Source organism: Podarcis bocagei (assembly GCF_964188305.1).
Source record: "Podarcis bocagei genome assembly, chromosome: Z".
Classification (NCBI taxonomy): domain Eukaryota; kingdom Metazoa; phylum Chordata; class Lepidosauria; order Squamata; family Lacertidae; genus Podarcis; species Podarcis bocagei.
The window spans coordinates 45,396,856-45,421,010 of record NC_138140.1 but is presented as its reverse complement, the minus strand read 5'-3'; the positions used below and the strand labels follow the sequence as shown (position 1 = coordinate 45,421,010).

At 41.5% G+C, this 24,155-nt stretch overlaps 1 protein-coding gene across 6 annotated transcripts in view; it reads left to right on the top strand.

Moving 5' to 3' along the window:
* The window catches only part of AFF2 (ALF transcription elongation factor 2), a 393,570-nt gene that overhangs the window by 347,909 nt on the left and 21,506 nt on the right, over positions 1-24,155 (top strand). For 5 of the 6 annotated variants that reach the window (XM_081178936.1, XM_081178934.1, XM_081178939.1 and 2 more), the window contains 5 exons: positions 11,472-11,634; positions 12,575-13,588; positions 16,696-16,820; positions 21,758-21,974; positions 23,102-23,238. In XM_081178936.1, coding sequence (XP_081035062.1) covers positions 11,472-11,634; positions 12,575-13,588; positions 16,696-16,820; positions 21,758-21,974; positions 23,102-23,238 — 1,656 coding nt within the window. The remainder of the gene's footprint in view (positions 1-11,471; positions 11,635-12,574; positions 13,589-16,695; positions 16,821-21,757; positions 21,975-23,101; positions 23,239-24,155) is intronic. The other variant, XM_081178935.1, reaches the window with a different exon arrangement.

Below are 24,155 nucleotides of genomic sequence, written 5' to 3'. Positions count from 1 at the left end.
TGTTGGTCAGGTAGTCTCTTGTACCCTTGGAAAGCAACCTCTTTTCAAACTAGCACATAGTGTAATAATGAACAGAAGCCATTATTGTAATGCAGAGAGAACATGCTAAGTTTCCCATATGGGAATTTATTTATTTTCCCCAAAACGGGGAATTAGTGGAAGGGAGTTTTTTGTGTTGTTTTTATAGCTTGGGACACTGTTTGTCTTTTCATCTTGCCTTTCTGTACCAAAATGCTTGTTACAAAATGCTTACAAATGACACTTGTTCCACTGGTTCCCTTTACCACTCACTCACCTGAGCCAGTAGGACACGGAGGTTAAAATATGGTGGTTAGAGCTACCAGTATGGTGGTGGCCTGCGGACATTGCAGGACTCACATCAATCTCAGCAAATATGGCCACTGAAGCCAGAGGTGATGGCAGTCCCAACTTCTGAAGGGCTGTAGTTGGTTACCACTGGTTTAAATTGTTGAACTAGAATTTGGGACACTCCGGTTCCAGTCCCCAGTCAGTGGCAAAGCTCATTGGGGATATCTGGATAGCCATTTTATCTTACCCTGACTTAGCACATATTATCGTTGTGAAACCATGAATGCTGCCTTGAACTCCTTTGGAGGAAAGGTGGGGTACATGTGTAATAAAAAAGCACATAAAAAGAGGGAAATGCCCTGTTGAATCCTACTGTTGCATTTACTTTGATCAGGGGTGGGAAATTTCAAGTGTGGCCCTTTAATCTTCCTTTTCTGGTCCTCAGAAATCACCCCAGACCACACCCTTGACTGGTCCTGCTTTGGATCCTCCATAAATGTTTTGACCTGGCTGGAAGGTGTAGTTTGATAATGAGTCATGTTTGCCTGGATGCAGGGTGTGTGTGTGTGTGTGTGTGTGTGTGTGTGTGTGTGTGTGTAAACTTGCTTCCTGTGCAAAATTAAAATTTGCATGCATTGCTCTGCCCACTTCTGCCTCTGGCCCCACCTACATGTGGCATGTGGCCCAATGCAGCCCCTGGTTTGCAAAATGTAGCCCATCTCTGACTTGGGTAGTGAAGTTCAGTCCAGCAGCTGAGAAAGTTGGAGGTTTCTGTCTTTGTGGCCTTCTCTTTTAAAAACATTCTTTAAAATATTTTCAATAACTCAGAATGTACAGGAAGAATGGGAGGTGGGTTTTTTGTTAAAAATAGAAGCATTAATGAAGATGAATAAGCAGTGCAAACAAGCAGCATATTAAAATAAAGACAAAGCAACAAATAAGACAGATGCAGCAATTATCTTTATCAGTTCAACTCTCATGTAGATTTTTAGCTCAGTGGCTCTTAAAAGACAAGTTTTTGTTTTGAATTTTTTTAAAAAAGACATGCGGTTGCATATTATGAATTTTATCATTCCAATAGTTTATATTTAAAGACTATTACTCAGTGAAATTATTATTTTGTAGTTTTGTGTGTTTTGCTTGGAACTTGAATTATAAGTGAGTTTGGGTAATATGATGGCTTCCCAGGTTTTCCTTAGCTATTCTGTAATAATAGGGGGTTCTGGAGATTTCCTGTGTTGCCCTACACACAACCTAGCTGTTATGAGCAAGCTTATCACCATCTTTAAATCATCCCATTCAGTTTGTTTTTAAATAGGAGTTTGCAAGACGTTAGTAGCCTGTGATACATTGTATGATGGAAACTTCATTCCAGATAGATAGACATGGGGGGGGGGGGCAAATCCAAAAGATACGGATGAAATATTTGGATACTTGGCACCTTCTACATAAAAATCACCTTGGAAGATAAATTTTGCTCAGCCTGCATGGAGTGACATCAGACAGTCTTTGTCCTTTCGGAAAAGACTTGTCACATTTTTATCAACCAGGGTGTCAAAGCTAGATCAGTTTAATCAGTAGGCAGTGTGCCCACACGCAACAGGGATGCAGCATGTGGAAGCAAATAATTGCACATAGGCTGAGATGGGTTTTAAATGGCCACAGTTTGTTGATTGCAGCATCACAGGGTTTGGTGTTGCATCAGGTAAGGGTCAAGATATCAAACAGCCCATCTACTTCCCAATGTCACCAAACAGGTCTGAGTGCAGTGCTGGGATATTATTCAGTGCTGCCTGTCTCTGCTTATCTTGACTCTGGATCCAACCCAATGGTTGCTTTGTATAATAAGTATATTTACTTTAAATACATTAATGAATTAATTATCTGCCATTTATCCAATAAAAAAATGAACATTCTTTACTTGGTGGGTAGCCCCAGTGCCAAGTGACATTCTTGATCATTGCAGTACTAGTCCTTTACATACTTACCTGAAAGTAAGTCCTACTGAACTAAACAGTGCTTCCTTCTGAGTAGGCAATGCCTACCATTGCGCTGTGAATATATTTGCAATGTGAAGATCCGGCACCATTCGTTCTCAAAATTAATAATTGCCAGTAATACAGTAGTTATTTATTGTAACTACTCTGCTTCACCTTTAAAGTGGTTTATTAAAATATTACGGGTAAATGATGTGTTGAAAATAATGTAATAACAGTCTCAGCAGTGAGCAGGCGGGGGGGGGGGACACACACAACCAATGCATGAATTGCACATTTGTTCATCATTTATGGTGCAGAAAAATAAGCCATGCTCATGACAGCTCTGTAATCATTTAAGAAATGTCTGGAAATGAATCTGTAACTTTAAGAAATACAGTGGTACCTCAGGTTACATATGCTTCAGGTTACATACGCTTCAGGTTACAGACTCCTCCAACCCAGAAATAGTACCTCAGGTTAAGAACTTTGCTTCAGGATGAGGACAGAAATGACGCGGCGGCAGTGGGAGTCCCCATTAGCTAGAGTGGTGCTTCAGGTTAAGAACAGTTTCAGGTTAAGAACAGACCTCCAGAACAAATTAAGTTCTTAACCCGAGGTACCACTGTACATGAAGCAAAAGTGGAGGCTTGAACGTGCAAATCAGATGGCTTGTTCCTCAAACTACTGAACTGGGGGAGGGATTGCTCTTGGTAGCTATGGAGTGTTTGATTCAACAGCAAATAAAAGATCTATCACAGAGAAGCAGATAGCCCTAGTGCAACAGGAGATTTTGTGGAGTGGAGAAAGCCACAGGTTCACTCTCCATTTTTGCTAGCAATGCTGGGAAGGGCCTATCGGTGAAAACTTGATGAGCTCCTGCTGATCCAAGGAAACAGCAGTGGGCTAGATGGGCCAGTGCTCTGACTCCTATAAGGCAGCTTCACTTGTTCATATATGATTGACTTAAGGTGCACATGAAATGAGGGGAAAGCAGGCCTTTTTATGGACATGGTCTCCAAGGCCTGTAGTCATCCCTAGCGATGGGTATCAGCTTTGGTTTCTTTCCATTTGTCATTTTTGCAGTCTCACATTCACCTCTCCAGCATTTCCACATCCATTTGTGATTAAATAAAAAATAAAGTTCTCATGAAAATTCACCAGCAATTTCAGTGTGCATTTCACAAAACAAACTCATTTTTGTATGCAATTTCCCTTATACATTGCTATTTTCACTAATACACATAATACACATGCACATTTTGCCCTACTGTATATCCATTTTTGTACACATTACTTGGATGCAGAACTGCATTGCAAAATTAAGAAAGGTGCAATTTTTGAAGGATGACTGGTGTTGATCCACCTTTAATTGAGAAGTATTTTAATTTTCTTCCCCGTCCCTTGTCCCCACTATCCAGACTCTAGTAGGAACGTAAGAAGAGTCCTGCTGGAACAGTACATTGGCCCCCTGTACCCTTAGTGGCCAACTAGATGCCTGTAGCAACCCCATATTCTCCAACATTTCTCCATTTAAAATAGGGACGTCCCATTCTATAATGATAATTTTACCATTTATACCCCACACTTCATACTAGGTTGCCCCAGCCACTTTGGGCAGCTTCCGACACACATAAAAATATAATAAAACATTTAAAAAACCTTCCCTATGCAGGATTGCCTTCAGACAGCTCAGGGGGTCAGATAATACCATTCCCTCCAGCATTTCTCCAATGAAAATAGGGACGTCCTAAGGAAAAGTGGGATATTACAGGATCAGATTGGAAACAGGGATGGCTTCTCTAAATCAGGGATGTCCCTGGAAAATGGGGACCCTTGGAGGATCTGCAACCCCAGGGCATGACCACCCAACAGCCTTCTCCCAGTCACAAGCAGCTCCTATTCAGAGGCATGTCGTCTCTGATACCAGAGGTAATGCAGACATCATGGCTGGTTGTCACTGATAGCCTTATCCAATATTAATTTAAAGCTGTCCAAGCAAATCTTTTGGAAGCAAATGGGTAGTTTTAACTGTGCAATATGTGAAGGAGTCCTTCCTGAATTGCCATTAAGCGTCATCAGATGAACCCAAGATCTAGGGTTATGAAAGGAGAAAAACTTTACTTTGTCCCCTTTCTAAACACCAGGCATGGTTTTATACACCTCTGTCATGTTTTCCCCTGCTTGACATCCCCCCCCCAAAAAAAACAACTATAAATCCCTAACCAATTTAACCTTTCCTCATACACCCCCTTGATCATTTTGGATGCCTTTTCCTGTATCTTTTCCAGATCTGCAATATCGCTTTTTGAGGTGCAGTGACAGAAAGTGATATGAGAGGTCAGGGGTCACCTCTGTGGTGTCCTTCAGATGTTGGACTCTAACTCCCAGCAGCCCCAGGCAGTGCGATCAATGGTCAGGGATAAGGGGAGTCACAGTCTAACAGCAAGATCTGTGGAGCGTTGTGAGCCCTTGCTTCCCATGCTCAAATTGTAAAGGTAAAGGTAAAAGAAACCATATATCCTAAAGTCTCCATTTACCTTCATTACAAGGAAACCAAACTCTAGTTAGGCTCCGGCATCTCTGGAGTCTCTCACTGCTTGGAGACTGGGGTGCACATGACTCGCTTAAAGAGAGAACAGCACTTCCATCAGTCAATCTTCTGTCCCTTGATCTTTGTAGGAAACCATTTCAAGCACATGGCCAAACCCTAGTGTCCAGGTGGAGGTTCAACCCAACCTGTTCTTTTTCTTTCTTTCTTTTTAACCTGTAATCTCTCCATTTCAGTTCATCTTTCAAAATAAGGATCCCCTTCCCCTGCACCAGTACCTCATTCTGTTTATTTCTGCTTTTCCCAGAATCAGTCATGCATCTTTCCGTATGCAAGATGCCCCTTATCTTTCATTTTGCACGAACATTGCAGATAAAAGGGTTTTCACATCTTGGCCAGTGATAAAGCAGGAACTACTCTTACGTTGAACCTAAGTGACAAAAAGGGAGTGCTTCAGCCTTAAAGTGGACCATTTAAGGGCTAAGAGTTCTTCAGTGCAGAATTGCAAGATATATCAAGTCAGTTTTGTTACCCAAGATGAAAAAGCAAACAGGACCCCATTGTATTTTGTACGGACAAAAGAAGGAGGGGGGATATTTTGAGCAAACCAGTAATCTTTCAGAAGTTGATTTTTCAATGCTATTTCGCATATAAGTAGTTTTCTTGGGATTATTTTTGGATTGGAAAGAAATTAAGGCCACGCTGGGTCTGTTTCTATTATTTTGGTCTTTTCTTTGTCAGGCGATTAAAGGCTTAGGCCGCTCTATACATACATTTCCTAGCATGCTTGCTTCTGCCTTGGCAGTTGGTGCTGCACTAGTCCAGGAATGTGCTGTGGCTACTGACATAAGGTTTAGCTTTTCATTGTCATTTTTAACAACCTGCACAATAAACAGATCTTCCATAGATCCACGTGTGGCTGTAAACATGCCAGGAAACCAACTACATAAGCAGAATTCTGGACTGGTTTCACCTCCGTGTAGCGTTGGGGAAGCCCTCTGCCAGAAAGCCCACCTGAATCTCTGAGCTGTCCTGTAGAGCTGTTGTCAGTCTGTAAAGATGACACAAGCCTGTGGAGAACCTTGCAATAGTCTGAGATGTGCAGGTAGATTGGTTTCCTTAAAAACAAGAAAACTTCTCCAACCCTGTTCAGTAAGAACCCTGTTTTGAATGCAGAGTAAGCCAAGAGCATCATTTAATGCAGGTGTGGAGAACCCTTTTCAGCCCTGCATTCAGGCTGCATTCCCTTCTGGGGGGTTCATGTGTTAATGTAGGGCAAGCCCAAAAGCCAAATAGGGTGGAGCAAATCATGTTGATTTTATCTTTGCACAGTAATCTACTTTCTTCACACACTCGATCTCTATCCTCCACCTTTGCGGTTCCAATGACACATTCCAGCCAGGGGGGAAACACCCAAGGAGGATGTGGCAAGGGGAAAGTCCCAAGGGCCATTTAGAGTGGGGGCTTGGAGGATTTCATTTGGCCCCCAGCCCTCAGGTGTTCAATGCCTTATATCGAGGAGCAAAGAACACATGGCTTGTTGTATGGCAGCTTCCTCTGTTCCTAATGGGAGCCCCTGTGGCAGCCATCCCACTATGAATATATCTTAGAGAGAAAAATGTTGTCTGTATATTCTATCGGAAGTACTTTAAGGTGGACTACAAGGCTGCTGCACTCACAGCCCATTCAGGGTGTATATGCTGAACAGTATTGCGTTTGCTTCAGTGTTGGAAGACCCAGTTAAGCTGAGTGTTGGAAGACTCAGGACAAATGAACAAAAAGCACTGCTTCACAAAGCAGATACAGTAGTTAAACTGCACAGTTCACTCCCACAAGAGGGAATGGTGGTCACCATCTTGGATGGCTTTAAATTTATACAATATAAGGCTATAAGTCACTACTAATCCTGGTGACTGTTCTTACTTCACAGCTGGTGACATTATGCTTCATTTGCTGGAGAGTGCCGATGCACTTGTTGTCCTGCTTATAGGTATCCCATAGGCATGTAGTCAGCCATTGGGCACAGGGTGGGCCACTGGCCTGATCCAGTAGGCTCTTCTTATGTTCATATGTAGGTCCTCTTCCCCTTCAAGTTTAGAGATGAGCAGACCATGATAAAGCTTTCACATCCAGGCAGTCAAGTTAAAACCACAACAGCATTACTCAGATTTCAGCCCACTGCAGGGAATATTGCCAAGCAGATGCTGGGATCATAGGTGGGTGGAAATACAGATAACTGTTTCAAAATTGGACTTAATGATGAGAATGCAGATCTTATATGACAGAGATGGGAGACCTTTGTCCTTCCAGATGTTGCTGGACTTGAACTCCATCAGCACCCAGCCAACATGGCCAATGGTCAAGGATAATGGGAAAGGGATTAGTGGTGGGGAAGGAGCAATGGAACCTAATTCTTTTTTTAAAAAAAAAAAAAGACTTCCAAATTATTTTTGGTGATAATTTGATATTGGGCACATGTGTTTCCCATGAGATATGCTGAATAGGCGTAAAGGAATAATATCAAATGACCTCACTTCTCTGACGCTTTGCTGGCTCAGCTTCGCATACTTAAAATCAACCATCAGGCACTCTCTCCTTCTTCCCTCTCATTCAGGCAGATGGATACAGAAGTGTGAATTACTACCTCTTGTGAAAGTCAGAAATTCTATTTGTGTGCTTTTATAAGGCTAAAGTCAGTTTTACTAGAGTGCCAAGCGCACAAACTTTTTCATGCTCCACATGTGGGTCATGTTCATCATTACAATGGAAAGTGGTATGTCCCTCTAGAGGTATCCCTTGCATTTTAATGAGCATTTTGCTTGTGCTTAATGAAAGAGGCTCCTTATTTATTTATCAACCAGTTATGTCCTTGGACTCAAAGCTGTTCTCATCTTAGGAGGATGGGTCACATAATAATATTCTACCTAATAGCTAGTAGCCAACAAAAGCCTGTGCAGAAAAAAATGTTTTGTTCTGCTTCCAGAAGATGCATGAGTTCTGGCTCATGCATCTGTCTCCCAAGGGAAGATAGTTTCTCCTGGCTTGGTGCATGGATATTTCCCTTAAGAGAATGCTGCACCTTCAGTTGTAAAAAAAAAAAAAAAAAAAAAAAAAAAAGCAGGATGGGTCATAAAAATGGAGGTGGCTTCTTCGATTCAGTGACAACTGGGGAAACTTCTATAGGCACCACACCCACAAGCAAGCAAAAAGTACAGCTTTTCTATTTGAGGAAGGACATCTTCTTTGTAGATAGACGGTCCCAGGTTCAATCCCCGAGGGTACTACATATTCTCTCTTTCTGTTGTAAACAAATTTCATTGATCTCAAAAAATCTAGCACATATCAAATGGGAATACAGTGATCCCATCCTATTACGGGTGGGAGGAACCAATAGCCCACCCAAAAATATAGGCAATGCATATAAGGGCAATAATAGTGTGTAGCATATGTTGCAAGAAAATGATAGCATTTGTGCAAAGCAAAGTCCAGGAAGAACGAGCATTTATGGCACCAAGAAAGTAAAGTAAGATTTGGTAGGAAAACAAAGGGCACTAATGGATGTCAGGCATTCAAAATTCTTGCATAGTGTGATGGCAGACAGGCACTGCTTTCTCAACCACTGCAGAAAGCAAAATCTGTTGCACTGGAAATCCAGATCTTTACCCTGAATCTATAACTTGTAGCACAGGGTGGGGAAAGAAACATGGGATAAGTGTTGCAATTTGAAACAGAGAGGCCTTTAAAATGTTTTATTTTAGTACTGTGTTTTACAAAGGCACAAGTGAATAACTAGCTTCAGATGAAGACTCCCCAGGGCATCTCTACAGAATTGTAATGCACCTATTGCTCTTTCTATACAACCCTGGCTGCAGTGTGTGGGGGACAGGGGGTGGGGTGGAATAAACCATAGCATTAGTTAAAATAAATTTTTACAATGTTTACATGCAAATATTAGAGCTGCCTAATGTTCTTCATCTGAGCATAAATTATGAATGTGTGGCTCAAAAAAAAGAAAATCGAGGACTGCACATTTCTGTTGGTAAATTATTTAAACAATTGCTGTTTGTTTCTGGAAGCCGCATTCTAACAGGTTTGGACATGTGACAATAAATTACATTTTATTGGGCTACTTGCTCATAATCCCTGCATCCTACTTAACTTAAAAACCTCAGAGACCAATTGAAAAATTACAGCATGCAAATACTCATCCCCATTGATTCTGTAGTAGCCTCCTTTTATTTGAATGGGAGTACGCAGGAGATGGAGATTGATGGTTGAAAGTCTAATCTTCTCGGTTTATAGAATAGGCCAAGAATGGGTTTGGGTCAATCATTGCTTGAACAGAATGACAGAGTTATGGTTTCTCCATGGCTTTTCCCCATATTTTTTTAGTAACATGAAATCACATGGAATGATCCAGTGTGGTGTAGTGGTTAGAGGAGGCTTCCTGAAACTCGGCCCTCCAGATGTTTTGAGACTACAATTCCCACCATCCCTGACTACTGGTCCTGCTAGCTAGGGATCATGGGAGTTGTAGGCCAAAAACATTTGGAGGGCTGAGGTTGAGGAAGCCTGGGTTAGAGTGTCAGACTTGGACCTGGGAGACCTAGGTTCAAATCTCCACTCAGCCGTGAAGCTTTTTTTTTATAATAATATTTATTAGTTTTCCAACAAAATGAACACAACACTACAAAAAACCAAAAAAGAAAAAACATACAATAATACAATACAATACAAAAAAATTACACTGCAAAACACTAACATACAACTAACAAAACAAAACAAAAACCATTTAAAACACAGTCCAATTTCAATATTTTATCTTTCTTTCACTAATTTCCACGACCTCGCACCTCCCTTTTTGTATTCCACTTCTATTAATTGTTTCAGCAATTCTTTTCCATCTTCCTCTGTTTTCTATCCTATAATTGTCTTAACACATTCTAACCTTAATTTTCCCTTTAATGCTCTAATAATCTATTTATACTTAATTCCTTGTAACATTTCTACTAAAGCCATATAACTTCATTCCAACATTCTTCTAACATTCATTAATTTTACAGTATTTCTGTAAATAGTCTTTAAATTTCTTCCAATCTTCTTCCACCGACTCTTCTCCCTGGTCTCGGATTCTGCCAGTCATTTCTGCCAATTCCATGTAGTCGATCACCTTCATCTGCCATTCTTCCAGGGTGGGTAGATCTTGTGTCTTCCAATATTTCGCGATGAGTATTCTTGCTGCTGTTGTTGCATACATAAAAAACGTTCTATCCTTCTTTAACACCAATTGGCCGACCATGCCCAGGAGAAAGGCCTCTGGTTTCTTAAGGAAGGTATATTTAAATACCCTTTTCATTTCATTATAAATCATCTCCCAGAATGCCTTAATCGCCGGGCATGTCCACCAAAGGTGAAAGAATGCACCTCCAGTCTCATTACATTTCCAACATTTATTATCGGGCAAATGGTAGATTTTTTGAAGCTTAACTGGTGTCATGTACCACCTATAAATCATTTTCATTAAATTTTCTCTTAAGGCATTACATGCCATAAATTTCATACCTGTGGTCCATAACCGTTCCCAGTCAGCCATCATTGTGTTATGTCCAACATCTTGTGCCCATTTAATCATAGCTGATTTCACAGTTTTTGGACCTAACAATTCTGTTTCCAATTTTGATTTTTCCACCTGGAAACCAACTTTTTTGTCCAATTTGTATGCCTCCATTATTTGATAGTAATGGAGCAATCTCGCACTTTGTTTTTCAAAGCTCTGCAATTTTATTCTCTCTCCATCTTGTTCCAGAATTTCCCAATATTTCGGCCATTTGGCCTCCATATTGAGTTTTTTCTGTGCCATTGGTGACAACCATCTTGGGTTTTTTCCCCCTAACAAATCCTTATATCTTATCCAAACATTAAACAATGCTTTTCTAACAATATGATTTTTAAATGCTTTATGTGCTTTTACCTTATCATACCACAAATATGCATGCCATCCAAATACATTGTTAAAACCTTCTAAATCCAACACTTCAGTATTTTCAAGAAGCAGCCATTCTCTCAGCCAACAAAAAGCAGCTGATTCATAATAAAGTTTAAGGTCTGGCAGGGCAAATCCACCTCTTTCTTTAGCATCCGTTCACTCAGCCGTGAAGCTTATTGGGTGACCTTGAGGGGCCAGTCAGTGCCTCTCAGCCTAACACTACTTCACTGGGTTGTTGTGGGGATTGAGGAGGGAGGAGAACTTTCTGCACCTTCTTATCCCAGATTCTATCTGCGTTGGATGTGAAGTCATCCAACTCATTTTCACTGTTGGATGTAATCAGCTTGCATACATGTTTAGTTCTTATTGTTTATATTTTTATGGGGGGGGTTCTTTTTAATTGCTTATTGTTTCAAGGGAAGCAATTCAAAAGCAAAGTAAATAAATATGGGGTAGTGAGCTAGTTGGATAAAGGCAAAGTTGACTTCCCAGAATTATTTCTGTTGAAACTCTCTTTTCCGAGTCAACTGGGAGTCAGAGCTGAATGAGAAATTCACGTACCTTTAAAATCAACCAGAGCAGAAGTAGTGACAACCTGGTGTCTCCTCAGAAACGTTAACAGCCAGTATGTGTCTTTTTCTATTTGCAGTGGCCTTGTGTCGCCAGCAGCACACAACCCAGTCTTAATACATTCCAGTGGAGGTTCTGGGAGCTCCAGTGAATCTGAAAGCAGCTCGGAGTCTGATTCAGACAGTGAAACCAGCTCCAGCGACAGCGAATGCAACAAAGAACCACGCAATGAAACACCAAAGGTAAAACAAACAAACCAAATCCCAAGGTCCAAAAGTGTGACCCTTCAAAATCTCTCTATATATGGGATCTGCAACAAAAAATTGCAGCAAAGTAATGTTCCACCGCATTCCCTCTGTCTTCTGGCTGTCCTTTCTCCCCGAACAGTCAGAAAGCGTTCCATGCCCACAGAGGAATGCCAGAGGTAAAAACTTAATCATGCAGTTGAAAGCCTGAGGTAAAAACCAAAGGTCTGACGCCCTTCCCCTCCAAAATTCATTTATATTTCATTTCATTCATTTATACATCTGGGACCTGAAATGAAACATTGCAGCAAAATGATACACTCTCTGCCTTCTGATTTTCCTTCTCACCTGTAAGCATTCCATGGCCACTGAGCATGTTCAACCATGTTTTGAGGCTGTTTTGAGGTGCTCCCTCTTAGGATTATTTTTTTATCAAAGTTTTTTTTTTTTTTTGTATTTCTTCAAATTCAGAATTTCCCCCCAAACCTGCTGATAATTTCCACCTCAACCCCCACCCCTTCTCTCCTCCCTCCACTTTGGCTACTTCTGGGCCACCACTAAGAGTCTCGGCCCACAGGTAATGTTAAGCTATGGTCAGTGTAAATTGTTGGGGTGGCTTCAGCTGATCAGTTTAAACTATGGTTCAGTAAACCTTCGTTTATCAACCATGGCTTAGTGTTACATGTGAACCAGGCCAGAGAAATGAGTTGACTCCTAGTATATATGGTGACTATGATGATCAGACATGGTCTTTGCAAATATTCACATCTCTTTGCAAATGTTTAAACCTCTTAAGCTTTTAGAGCAATAATGCAATTCACTTGGGGTTGCCAGTTGATGGCGCAGGGTGAGGAATGTTGCTCAGGTTCAGACTTGCTACCAGAAAAGCTGGTACCTTTTCAGAAACAAGATTTCTCCTTCTTTCATCCTTCTGCAGCCTGAACCTCCCTCAGCAAACAAATGGCAGTTGGTGAAGTGGTTAAATAAAGTCAATCCCCACAACAAAATGATCATCAGCAAGCAGCATGAGAGTCATGGTGAGAGCAGCTCTCAATCTCAGAGCAACTCACAGGCTGAAGGACAAAACAAAGGGAAAGCGGCTAGCACCCTGCCTCTGACTGATTCCAAAGACAGGGCGCTCCGTAACCCTGTTTCAGAGAAAGCCAAACCCCGCGTTGCCCAGAAAGCTCCGCCAGAGGTGAAGAGTTCCAAGCAGAAATCACCAGCTCACAATGAACCCACCACCCAAAGGACTACCGGGAAAAAGCAACCCAAAAAGATAGAAAGGACTTCCAGTGTAGAAGACTACAATTGGACCAAACCAAATATTACCAGCACACCCAAAGAGAAGGAAACACAAGAAACCCAAGAGCAGCCAAAAGTCCGCCCAAAAATAACTGCAGGAAAGACTGCTCCACGTAAAGAGCCAAGAATGACCACAGGGCCAGCACCCGAGAAGAAGAAGTATAGAGGCCCTGGCAAAACAGTTCCCAAGTCTCGGGAATTTGTGGAAACAGATTCCTCCACATCCGACTCAAACACCGACCAGGAAGAAAGCTTACAAGGCAAGAACCTGCCATCTTGCAGTGGCCCCAGCAGTGGCACCAAAGCCAAGAACTCCAGCAGCAACGTTCTCAGTGTCAGCAGCCTAACAAGCAACAGCAGCAATGTGTCCGTCGACCAAAGCAATGACTTGGAGGAGCTTCTATCCCCAATACAACTTCTGCAGAGTGAACCCATATCTCCCCTAAGAGAGTTTGAAGGGCGCAGGCACCTCTGGGTGAAGATAGACCTGGATCTAATCTCTCAGGCCTCCAATCAAAGTGTCTTCGAGGCCATACCCAGGAAAATGGAGCCCTGGGAGGCCAACACGAAGCACAGGCGACAGTCACGAGAGTCCCCAACACCAGCGCCCGAAAAACCCAACCCTAAGTTGAAGAGGAAGCACAAGGTAAACCAAACACAAACTCTCTCTCTCTCTCTCTCTCTCTCTCTCTCTCTCTCCAGGCTTGCAGTTATTTGCCACTTCAGTTTCCAGATAAATAGTGAGGTGACTGTAATAATAATAATAATTTATTATTTATACCCCGCCCATCTGGCTGGGTTTTCCCAGCCACTCTGGGCGGCTTGCAACAAAATATTTTAAAATACATTAAAGCATCAGTCAGACTCAAAGTAATCAGTATAGTAAAAAAAAAAGGGGGGGAGCACAATCCATACATGACGTAGTGTTCTGCAGGTAAGTGCCTCATTCATTCATTTATTTACGGCTATTAGCCCATAAAGTGCCTCACTCAGCTACCCCACCATCACCACCACCATCCCAATGTATCTGCTGTCATGCAGGAAGGATGGCAGACAAATAATAAAGGTTGCAATGTTTGAGTGTCCCCCCTTTTTTTTCTTTTTGGTTTAGCATATTCTCTGGGCCACACCTTCAGAATAAAAATTTGCTCATTCCCTACTAATTTTTTTTTTAACTGATAAGAGATGCACTGGAAAACAAAAAGAAACAACTCCTATCAGTGCTTGATTTAAAGCATATAACACAACTACTATGTAATATCTTCATGGGGACTTCCTGAAAGTATGAAACAATGCAGCTCGATGAATTATGGATCGTTCCCGAAATATAATTATAAACGAGCATCTTATATATGTAGCTTAAGTATGTATACAAACTCAGTGAGAGGTGAGAGCTTGACACTTTCTCTCATTTTGAAAAGATATTCAACCATATTCTGCAAATAAAAAGAAAATTGTTTTGATACTATGCTATACTATACTACCCTGAAAAGTTTAAAGCAGAAGTTTCCAAACTTTTCATGCTGGTGACACACTTTTTAGACATGCATCATTTTGCAACACAGTAATTCAGTTTTACTAGCAAACCAGAAGTTAAACTAACCCCTTATAAGAGCATTCTAGCAACACACCTACACATTGCACCCAACACACTAACGTGTTGCGACACAGTTTGATTGTCCTTGAATCTTCCCATCACACTTTCCATCCCGTTCCACACCAGGGTGGTGCACCACACCCTTTGAGAACCACTGGTTTAGAGTAAATGTGTGTTTGGGGGGCAGGGGACATGATAAAATTATTCATGATGTGGAGGAAGTGAATAGAAAGAGGTCTTTCTCCCTTTCATACATTACTAGATCCCCTAGGTATCCAATGAAGCTGAATGCTCAGAGCTTCAGAGCAGGCAGAAGGAAAGACTTCAAATGTCAGGTTCTACAACTGCTAGAAAGTTACTTTTTAAAAAAATAAAATATGGGAATTTAGGAATTATGGTCCATCAAGCAGGGGAAATGACTGATGGGGACGGCGACCAACTTTAAAATGGAAATTGACAAATTCATGGAGAGTTAGTCTATCAGTGGCTACTAGTCATGGACCTTGTGTCTATGGTGGACTTGATAAGTCTTTGGTCCAATACAACAGGGCTCTCCTTAGTTTTCTAGGTGAGAGGTGAACTATAGAAAAGACTATAAAATGTCTATTCTGGGATTTGCCCGATGCTGATATATTTTAAGTGCCCAAAGAATCGAGCCCAGATTTGGCTCCAAATTAAATGGGCAATGCCTCCATCAAAACCAGCAGAGGTTTCGCTGTTTTTCTCTGACAGTTGCCGAATTATGCCTTGAGAGTATGTGGGTACAGTTGCCGAATTATGCCTTGAGAGTATGTGGGTACAGTTGCCGAATTATGCCTTGAGAGTATGTGGGTTTTCCTACATAAACAGCTGTGATTTATCAAAATGCCATTCACTTAACTCGCAGTCCTCCCTTTCTGCAACAACTACCTGTAAAGTGGAATCTATTGTGATTCGAACGACAATGCTTTATCATGTGTTCTATGTTATTTTTGCCCAGGGGCATCCTGTTGTGTGGGATATGACAGCATGCTTCAAACTGAAATTTGTTTGTTAGAAAGGAAGCAGGGGTTTTATATCAAAAAATGAGTATTTGCAGAGTCTGAAGGATCTCCATCCCCTCCCACCCCCTTTGCCTGAAACAGCTCTATTTCTGGTATCAGAGTCCAAACAGTTTCATGGTGTTTAAAGGGGGGGGTGTAAATCCCCACAAATGTGATGTCAGCCATCACTACCATTTGTCTTCTAAGAATGCCAGCTTCAGAACTGTGTAAAGGAGAAGAAATCCAAGCAAAAGGCATGGCTCCAACCCTGTACTAGCAGTGAAATGAGTTTGCAAACCACCATCTCCCTGGTCTGTTTCACAGAATAATATGGGAGTGATGTGGTGCTGTTAGTGTTGGTTGCATCTATCTCTGAAGCCTGTGTTGCAGCTTGGTCTTCCTGGCTTGACAAACAAGGAAGTGCTTGAGTTCAACTCTCAGGCACTTGGCATGTTTGGTTCAAGCAGAATTTTGGCTGCATAGCTTGCTCTCTTTGAGCCTCTTTAATAAAGGTGCCACTTGCCTGTGTGCCCTCCTCTTCAATATATGCAATACTGATAAGGATGCATTTGAGTCACAAAATGCTGACTCTTTGCCAAGAAAGAGATGTAGGCAGGAACAAATCGTCTGTAATTTTTATATCATGAAAATTCATCAGCATCAGTACAAATTTCTCCTAAGATACACATTTTGTATGCAGTTATAACTAATATACACACTTTTATTGATATAAAAAGCTTAATAAACAAAAACAAAGTGGTGGTGCAAGAATAATATACAAACAGTTTCCCCAAATATGGTGCATTTTTATATACACTAATATATGCAATTTTGTGCAGACTCGGAGAACTGCACCACAAATTTCAGAGACATGCAGGAATTCATAACTTGAGTTTCGGCTTGTATATTGGTTTGAGAAGTGTGGCTTGGTAATTAATTTCTCACCAGTGTAGGAGGAAATTGCATTTTTTAAAAAAGTATTTTTTGACCAATCCGAAACCACCTGTCTGGATGCAACCTTGCTTAAAGTTACTTGAGAGATTCATTGTGATTTCTTGCATTCTGCAATGGTTGGTAATGTTGGTGTTATGAGATTTTGTCATAATTGACTGGTTTTTGTTTTTGTGGTTGAAGCAGTCTGAAAACCAAGACACGCTTGGTGAAAACAAGAAACAGCGTCTGGAGGAGGCTGCTGCAATGTGTTCGCTTCCACCCTGCATCTCCCCAATACCCAACCACAGAGTACCAAGTACTAAAGAGTAAGTTATTCCTAATATTAAGATGGTCCTTTACAGCATGGTTGTTCAGATCCAGTTGTCATAGGGAAGCCTCTCCTTACCATTTACCAATAGGGTCAGCTTTACCATTAGGCTGAATTAAGTTGCTGTCTCAGTCAGCGGGCTTTGTGTGTCATGAAATGGCCAAAAATAATAATAGAGGTGCTTGTGTGATTGTCTCATGGCCAGCCTTGGGTACCTTTGCACTATGAGTGTGAGTGTGTGTGTGTGTGTGTGTGTGTGTGTGTGTGTGTGTGTGGATTGCTGTTCATCCTCAGCTGCAAGAAGTGTTGGGCCAGCCCTAAATATTCCTGTTATACAAAATAATCTTATAACATCTCTTTATGGCCGCAGTGGACTTTTCTGTCTTACACTAATGGAGTGCAATTTGCATACTTTTATAGGTGACAAGAATTTCTTGAGCTGCCTGTCTTTCTAACCAGAATGCTAAGGAGAGGATTGTGGGAATTCCTTAAACTATTTGAAACTGTTCATGTTAATTGGGTTAATCTTTTTGGACTTGGTCCCATCAGCCCCAGCTAGCATGGCTAATGGTCAGGGACGCTGGGAGTTATCGTCCAAAACATCCAGACATCCAGAGGTTCCCAATCCCTGAGTCAGCAACAGTTTTGCAAATATTCTGAATAGTGTATATACAATATGGGTGCAACATTTCAGTCGCGTTGTTCATGTTCCCTGTTTGTAGCGTGCACAAGGAAGAACACCCTTATAATTTGTTAAGTATCAAAATACTTAAGAGAATGAATACCTTTTTGAACCTTCAACTGATGTCCCAGTTAAAAATGGCTCAAAACCAATATAGCTCATTACCAGTCATGTTGACCCTTCTTTCCCATATCTCTCTTCGTTGAGGCAATTCTTAATACTATACATAACTATTACTACAAGCATCATGTGGGAGGGATCAATATCCCCCACCTCGTGTGCCCAGCTTTATCCTTTTATTAATTTTAAAGCCCTTACTTTGGACTTATAGCAAAGATATTTGCGTTATTAAATAATCCCACAATTAACAGGTAAATCATCTCCTTTAAACCCACTGTGAACCAAATCAACCAGTTCCCAAACTCGCTTATGTCTATGTAATTACTATTTCCACTTAATGACAACAGTTCAGAGTTACAATATTTAAATCCCCCATTTCTCAAGTCTGAAAAAGACACTGATAGTTTGCATGGTGTTAGATGCATTTTAAAATGATACAAATTTTCTCCGTGGCATTTCTTCAAACACATAAGTTTATCTTTCTCTAACACTTACATTATTTTTTATGAATCTTTTATTTCCTGCCTCCAAGCCTTAGGGATCTACCCCCAACCTGATGTTTCTTAATTTGAGCTTGTTTTCTAGGTCATTAATTTGATTCCTTAGAGCTCTGAAACCATTGGTATCTTCTGTTAAAATATAATTGTGCTCATCAATAGTTATTTCCCCTATGCTAGCTTTCCATTCCCCTGATCCCAGATGCTCCTAGTTGCCAAGCAAAATTTTTCAACTTTCTTAACTCATATATTTAACTAAGACCACGATCACATTGCAGTTTATTATTAATCTCTTCCAAGTTAAAATTTAACCCAATCCACTTCGATAACTTAGTCCCAGAGGAGCACACAAATACAAAAGTTTAAAGCAAGGAATCAAGAATATCCACCAAAAAGAATATATGGAATATCTGGCAGCAAAGTGACTTTGCTGAGATTATTATAATGGGCTACACTGACTATTCCCCCACTTTTATTTTCGAACAAATGATAGCCATTTCAGAGTAGGTTGAGCTATTTCTCCAATATATATAATTGTGAAAATAACCACTCTTTTCACTGGTTGCTGCAGCTTCAGTACAATTGTTGGGGAGGACGGTTCACAATAACTTTTCCCTTCATAGACAAGTCAGATGGTTGTCCTCAGCCAATTGGGAGGATGTAGTGAATGTGCTCCCATCACAGTGCTATACGATGGTGTCATTGTGGGCAAATAAAATCAATTCAAATTGAGAGCAGGAATGCAGAGTAAATTAATAGGTGGACACTTCTAAAGCAATTGCTGGACATTGTCAGCAACGTGAAGTGCTTACTCTCCATGCTCATGGACCTCACAAATATTCATCTTCAGGTTCTTCTTTTGTTTACTGTTATTTCTTAGTCTCAGAACCACAGTTTCTAGCTCTCTGCACAGCCCTACACTTTGCAAGGATTCAATTCCTAACTGGATTAATGTTATCTCTGGGCAAACCAAATCAGACTATTTACTCATCTTTTACTCCCATGCTAAGGAACCAATCCAATGTAGTTATCTCTTCTTTTTAATTACTGTTGCAGTTTTTTTATTAATAATACTTATATGCCAATAATATGTGAAATCCCTAAGTGCTCTATATAAAACACAACGAGATCATTATAAAAGAAACTTTATGTGTGCGCACACACATTTTATAGCCAAAAATGCAAAGAAATATAGCATAGACTCCACCAATAAAATATGAATTAATAATTATTCATAGATGTCTCCCATCAGGGGCAGACTTTGGTCTTTCAAATTCCAACAGCACCCTGTGCCAGGTCCAGATTTGGTGTCCTCCCTGCCTCTCACCTTCCATTCTGCTCAGTTCAGTTCATCAGAGTTGAGACACCCTGTGGCGTCCCCTAGACTTGGTCCCCAGTACAGCAGAACCAGTCATATTGCCCTAAATGCACCCTCTGCTCCCATGCTGCTCAAGTGATATTTGAATAGTAAAATCACAGGGAGTGGAAAAATCTAAAGGCTGCTCATGTCCAAGCTAGATAGCTCAGTAGGTGCAACAGGCTCGAGAGTCTTGATCTCCTTGTCATGGGTTCAAGCCCCACACTGGGCAAGAGATTCCTGCAGTGCAGAAGGGTTGGACTAGATGACAGTGATAGTCCCTTCCAACTACATGATTCTTTGATTCTGAACTTACCATCCCCAGAGAGATAAAATGCTAATGGGGTACAGGAGCTTCCTACACTTTGTGATTCCATTATTCAGATGCTACTGCAGTGGTTTGGGATCCACCCAAAGGACTGTGGGACAACATGAGAATTAGGGTTTAGGAGTTTCTCACACAGATTAGAAACCCTTCCCTCATCTACAGACATACTTGGAAAGGTTAAATGAAATCTATTCTTTGCCACACTTTCAACCTCCTCTTACAAAGGTCTGGTTAAAGCAAGTTGAACATGGGAAGTTACATTTCACCCAGTCAGACTCTTGATCCATCCAGGTCAGCATTTTTACACCGACCAGATGCTGCTCTCCATGTTTTCATGCAGTGACCTTTCCCTGGAGATGCCAGGGGTTGAAACTGCAATCTTCTGCATGCAGAGGATGTGCTCTACCACCAAGCTGTTGCCCCTGCCATAGCAAATTATTTTGCACTCAGTTCTCTTGAATATGTATTCTTAGCTAAGAATCGGATAGATGGATAGATAGATAAAACATGTGAGGAAGAAGGGCAATTAAATGCCCATTTTGATGAAACTGGTTTTTAATTTGCTAATGGCCACAATTAGGGAATAACTGGAATAGATGCTACTATTGCGAAAGCTCGGGAAGCATGCTGCCAGCTGAGGCCATTGAATTTCCCCCAATCGAGAAATCAAGCTGCTTTGCTTTCCTTGTTCCTTTTTGATTTGTTGCTTTGAGGTATTGTAAATCTATAACTGCCTGACACTGACTTAAATTGACTAAGAGGGAGACATAAATTCTTGTTGACTTAATTTGCTATTGAAAATTTGAGTCAATAATCATGAAAAGTAAATGGCTGTAGAATGCAATATGAGTTGTCTAAGGAAAAATTAAAATTCAAGTAATCTTCATTGACTGGACTAGGGCAGTAACTAAAATAATAATAATAATATAATAAAATCCATGGTCAAATTAACATGTTAAGAAATCAGCTGGGTATATTTGCCTCTCCTTTTTTTTCTTTTTCTTTTTACATCTAAGGTTTAAATGTCAGTCTTTTTCCCCCCTAGGGGTGGTGGGAAAACATTTCCAAGGCACTAGATCATTTATTCATTTACTGAAACAATTTTTATGCTGCTTAACCACAATAGCCTCTAAGAAGCTTACAAAAACGCAATACCAAAAAACAACGGTTAAAACTATAAATTCAAACATCAATTAAAATGCCCGTTAGAATGAAAAAAACAAAAAAGGATTCAGTAAGTGCCAGGAGTTCAACAGAGAAGGGGGCCTTTCTAACCTCAACTAGAATAAAGTTTCATAAAACTGGACCCACAATATTGAGCAAATTGTTCCTGTTGGGTACAAACTGTGTGCCTGAGCCATGGAGAATCGCTAACAGTGACTCCCCCCCCCCAAAAAAAAAAAAAAAAATTGGCAGGGAGATAAGGGTTAAGACAGCCCCTGAGGTAACCTGGACTCAAGTTGTTAAGGGCCTTGTAAATTAATACAAGAATCTTAAACCTGGGCTGGTAGTGGATGGGCGTTCAGTGCAAGATTTCGAGCACTGGACTAATGTGCTGGCAATCATCTGTCCCCCATCAGCAATCTAGCTGCAGTGTTTTGCACCAACTGGAGCCTCTGAAGAGCAATTACTATATTAGCCATTTTGGATGGACCCAAGTTGCAGGGCATACTTTTGGAGTGCCTCAGCTATGTAGAGCAAGCACTTACGCACAGCACTGTCACCTGACATTCGCGGGGAAGGTACACATGTGCCTTCTCAATGCAGCTGCTGCTGCTGCTGCAATAGCAGCAGCAGCAGCTTCAGGAAACTCTTGGAAACCCAGGGCCCAGAACTTGACCAGCAGGAGCTCCTGTTGACTCAACAGGAGGCACGAAAGAATCTGGCTGGAATTTGCCGGTGTCAACGCATCCCAGGTTATAACAACAGGTCCTTCTTTCTCGCTTGGCAGCACCAGCTCAGCGAAAAAGGCAACAAAGAAAAGGGAAGAGAAGCTGTTTCCACCCCCGTTGTCTCCTCTGCTCAATGAGACGGCAGCCCGGCGGAGCAGCAGCAGTGGCAGCTCCTTTGGCCAAGAGAACAACCTCTCAAATCCCTTGCAGGCCAGCACCTCCTCCAAACACCGGAAAAATGAGAACAAATCCGCTTCTAGCACAAAGGGGAGCTGTGTAAGTCACTCAGGGACACTCAAGAACAGGGATTCCCTTGTACCAGAGCAAACTATTGCTCCGCCATGCCCTGTCCCCAGAGTAGCCAATATGGCGTTCTCCCGATGTTGATGGATTCCAGCTCCCATAATCCCTCACTGTGGGCCATGATGGCTGTGTGGCTGATGGGAGTTGGGGGGATGTCCAAATAGGATCTATACTGTTTGCTACAGGTTGGCCAAACAGAGTCAATGATGGGCTGAAAGTGTTCCAGGGAAAACTTGGGGGCAAATTTGGGGAGACTTTTTGGCAAAGGGTTGCAAGGGGGGAAGTGCAGAATTTACTTCCCTTTATTACTATGCCCGTTTTGCAACAGTGATCATTCCAAGGTGGGAGGGGAAAATATTGACCTCCACCAGCTGCTACCATTTCCCCACTGGCTCCCCTCCCCATTAGAGCAGCACTATATCATGGTGTAATGTTGTTCGGGGAGAGGGGCAGTAGGGGTGGAAGTGTTAACCGCCATTTGGCATCCACAAGGGGGGAAAGGGTCACCACCAGTAAGTTCACCCTTGCTCAGTTTTGCAAAAATGGAAAGAAAGAAAAAACCCGGGTCAGCATTTGTATGTGGAAAATTGCAAGGGGAAGATTGTCCTTCACCCCAGGAAGCAAAATGCCTCGGGCTGGGCATGCTTTTTTGTAATGTCCTATAGCAATTTAATAGAATTAAGTCATTATTTTAATGGATGTTGATTTAAATGTGTAGGGGAGGAAGTTTGTGAATTATTTTTCAGCGGCCGTCCCACTGCTTATCCCCAGTTCCAGCCCTAATCATCGGATCCTGTGAGTCTTTCACTTGCCATTCATCTTCTTTCCACTTTATTTTAATAAGCAAGCGATGCTACAAGGCGTCCATGCTGACATTACACCTTCCTAGAAGTGGGTGTTAATGATACCGTGCGTGTGAGCAATATGTAGCTGCTTGTTCTTAATTAATCTATTGAGCTTGACTTGTGACATAAGGGCTGCGAGATGCAAAATATGTGCCTTGGTTTTAATTTCGAGACACACAAACTTGCTTAACACGACATCTAGAGATATTATTAGCACGAAAACCAAAGCCGCTAATTAAAAATCACTTTCTGCAGGAGGAAGATTCCCACAGCAGGTCCTCAAATGCTCTGCCCGACACCAGCCACCCAGAGAGTAGCATCTGGCCTGCCACTCCTGCCTTCACCAATGGGAATCGTGATCCAAGGAGACCTAAAATAACATTTGATGATACGTAAGTAGTTAGAGCAAACCTACGTAGCCATTTCTTGTTCATGCTTTAAATTGGCAGAGCCCTGCAATTGCCTAGATTTGAGGCACAGACTCTAAGAAAATGTGGGAGTTGCCTGTAACTCCAGCAGCATCTGACATGGTGCCCTCTGGATTTGTTGCTGGACTCCAGCTCTTAGGAATACAGGAATCTGCCTTATACTGAATCAGACTCTGATTGGCAGCAGCTCTACAGGGTTTCAGACAGGGAGCCTGTCCCAGCCATACCTGGAGATGCCAGGGATTGAACTTGGGACCTCCTACATGCAAGGTATGGTCCTTCCCAAATCTAAGCATCCCTGAATCCATTGGCTATGCTGGCTGGTGCTAATGGGATTTGTAGTCCAACAACATCCAGAGGGCACCACCCTGATTTTCCTTGCTACACTTTATAACTTAAGAAATATTTTAATGCCTGAGGAATTCTTACTGCACATGTTGCAAGAATTCAGTTACAGTTCTTGAGATGTTTGGAACATCTGTATTTCCAAAGAGCTGATATATAGATAGTAGCTGGGAAATATTGATGGAGGCAAAACGTTAGAGATCTCCTATGTTTGAGTATAAGAACCTGACATAATTAGAACCTTAGTGGATTAGGATGGCAATCCTATGTGTGCCCTTAACTGAAAGTAAGCTCCACTGAATTCGTTAGGACTTGGTGCCCCAGCCAGCATGACTAATGGCCAAGGAAGATGGTGAGTTGTAGTTAAGCAAAATCTGCAGGGTCAAGACTTCCTCATACTTGATCAAACCCCTCCATGTGGTCCATAGCCTCAATCTTTCCATGACCACCACAATGACTATTTAAACTACAAAAACTAGGCACACTCAGAGTATTCCTGCAACTAGCATCATGACTAGTTTTGCCCTTAAGGCTAT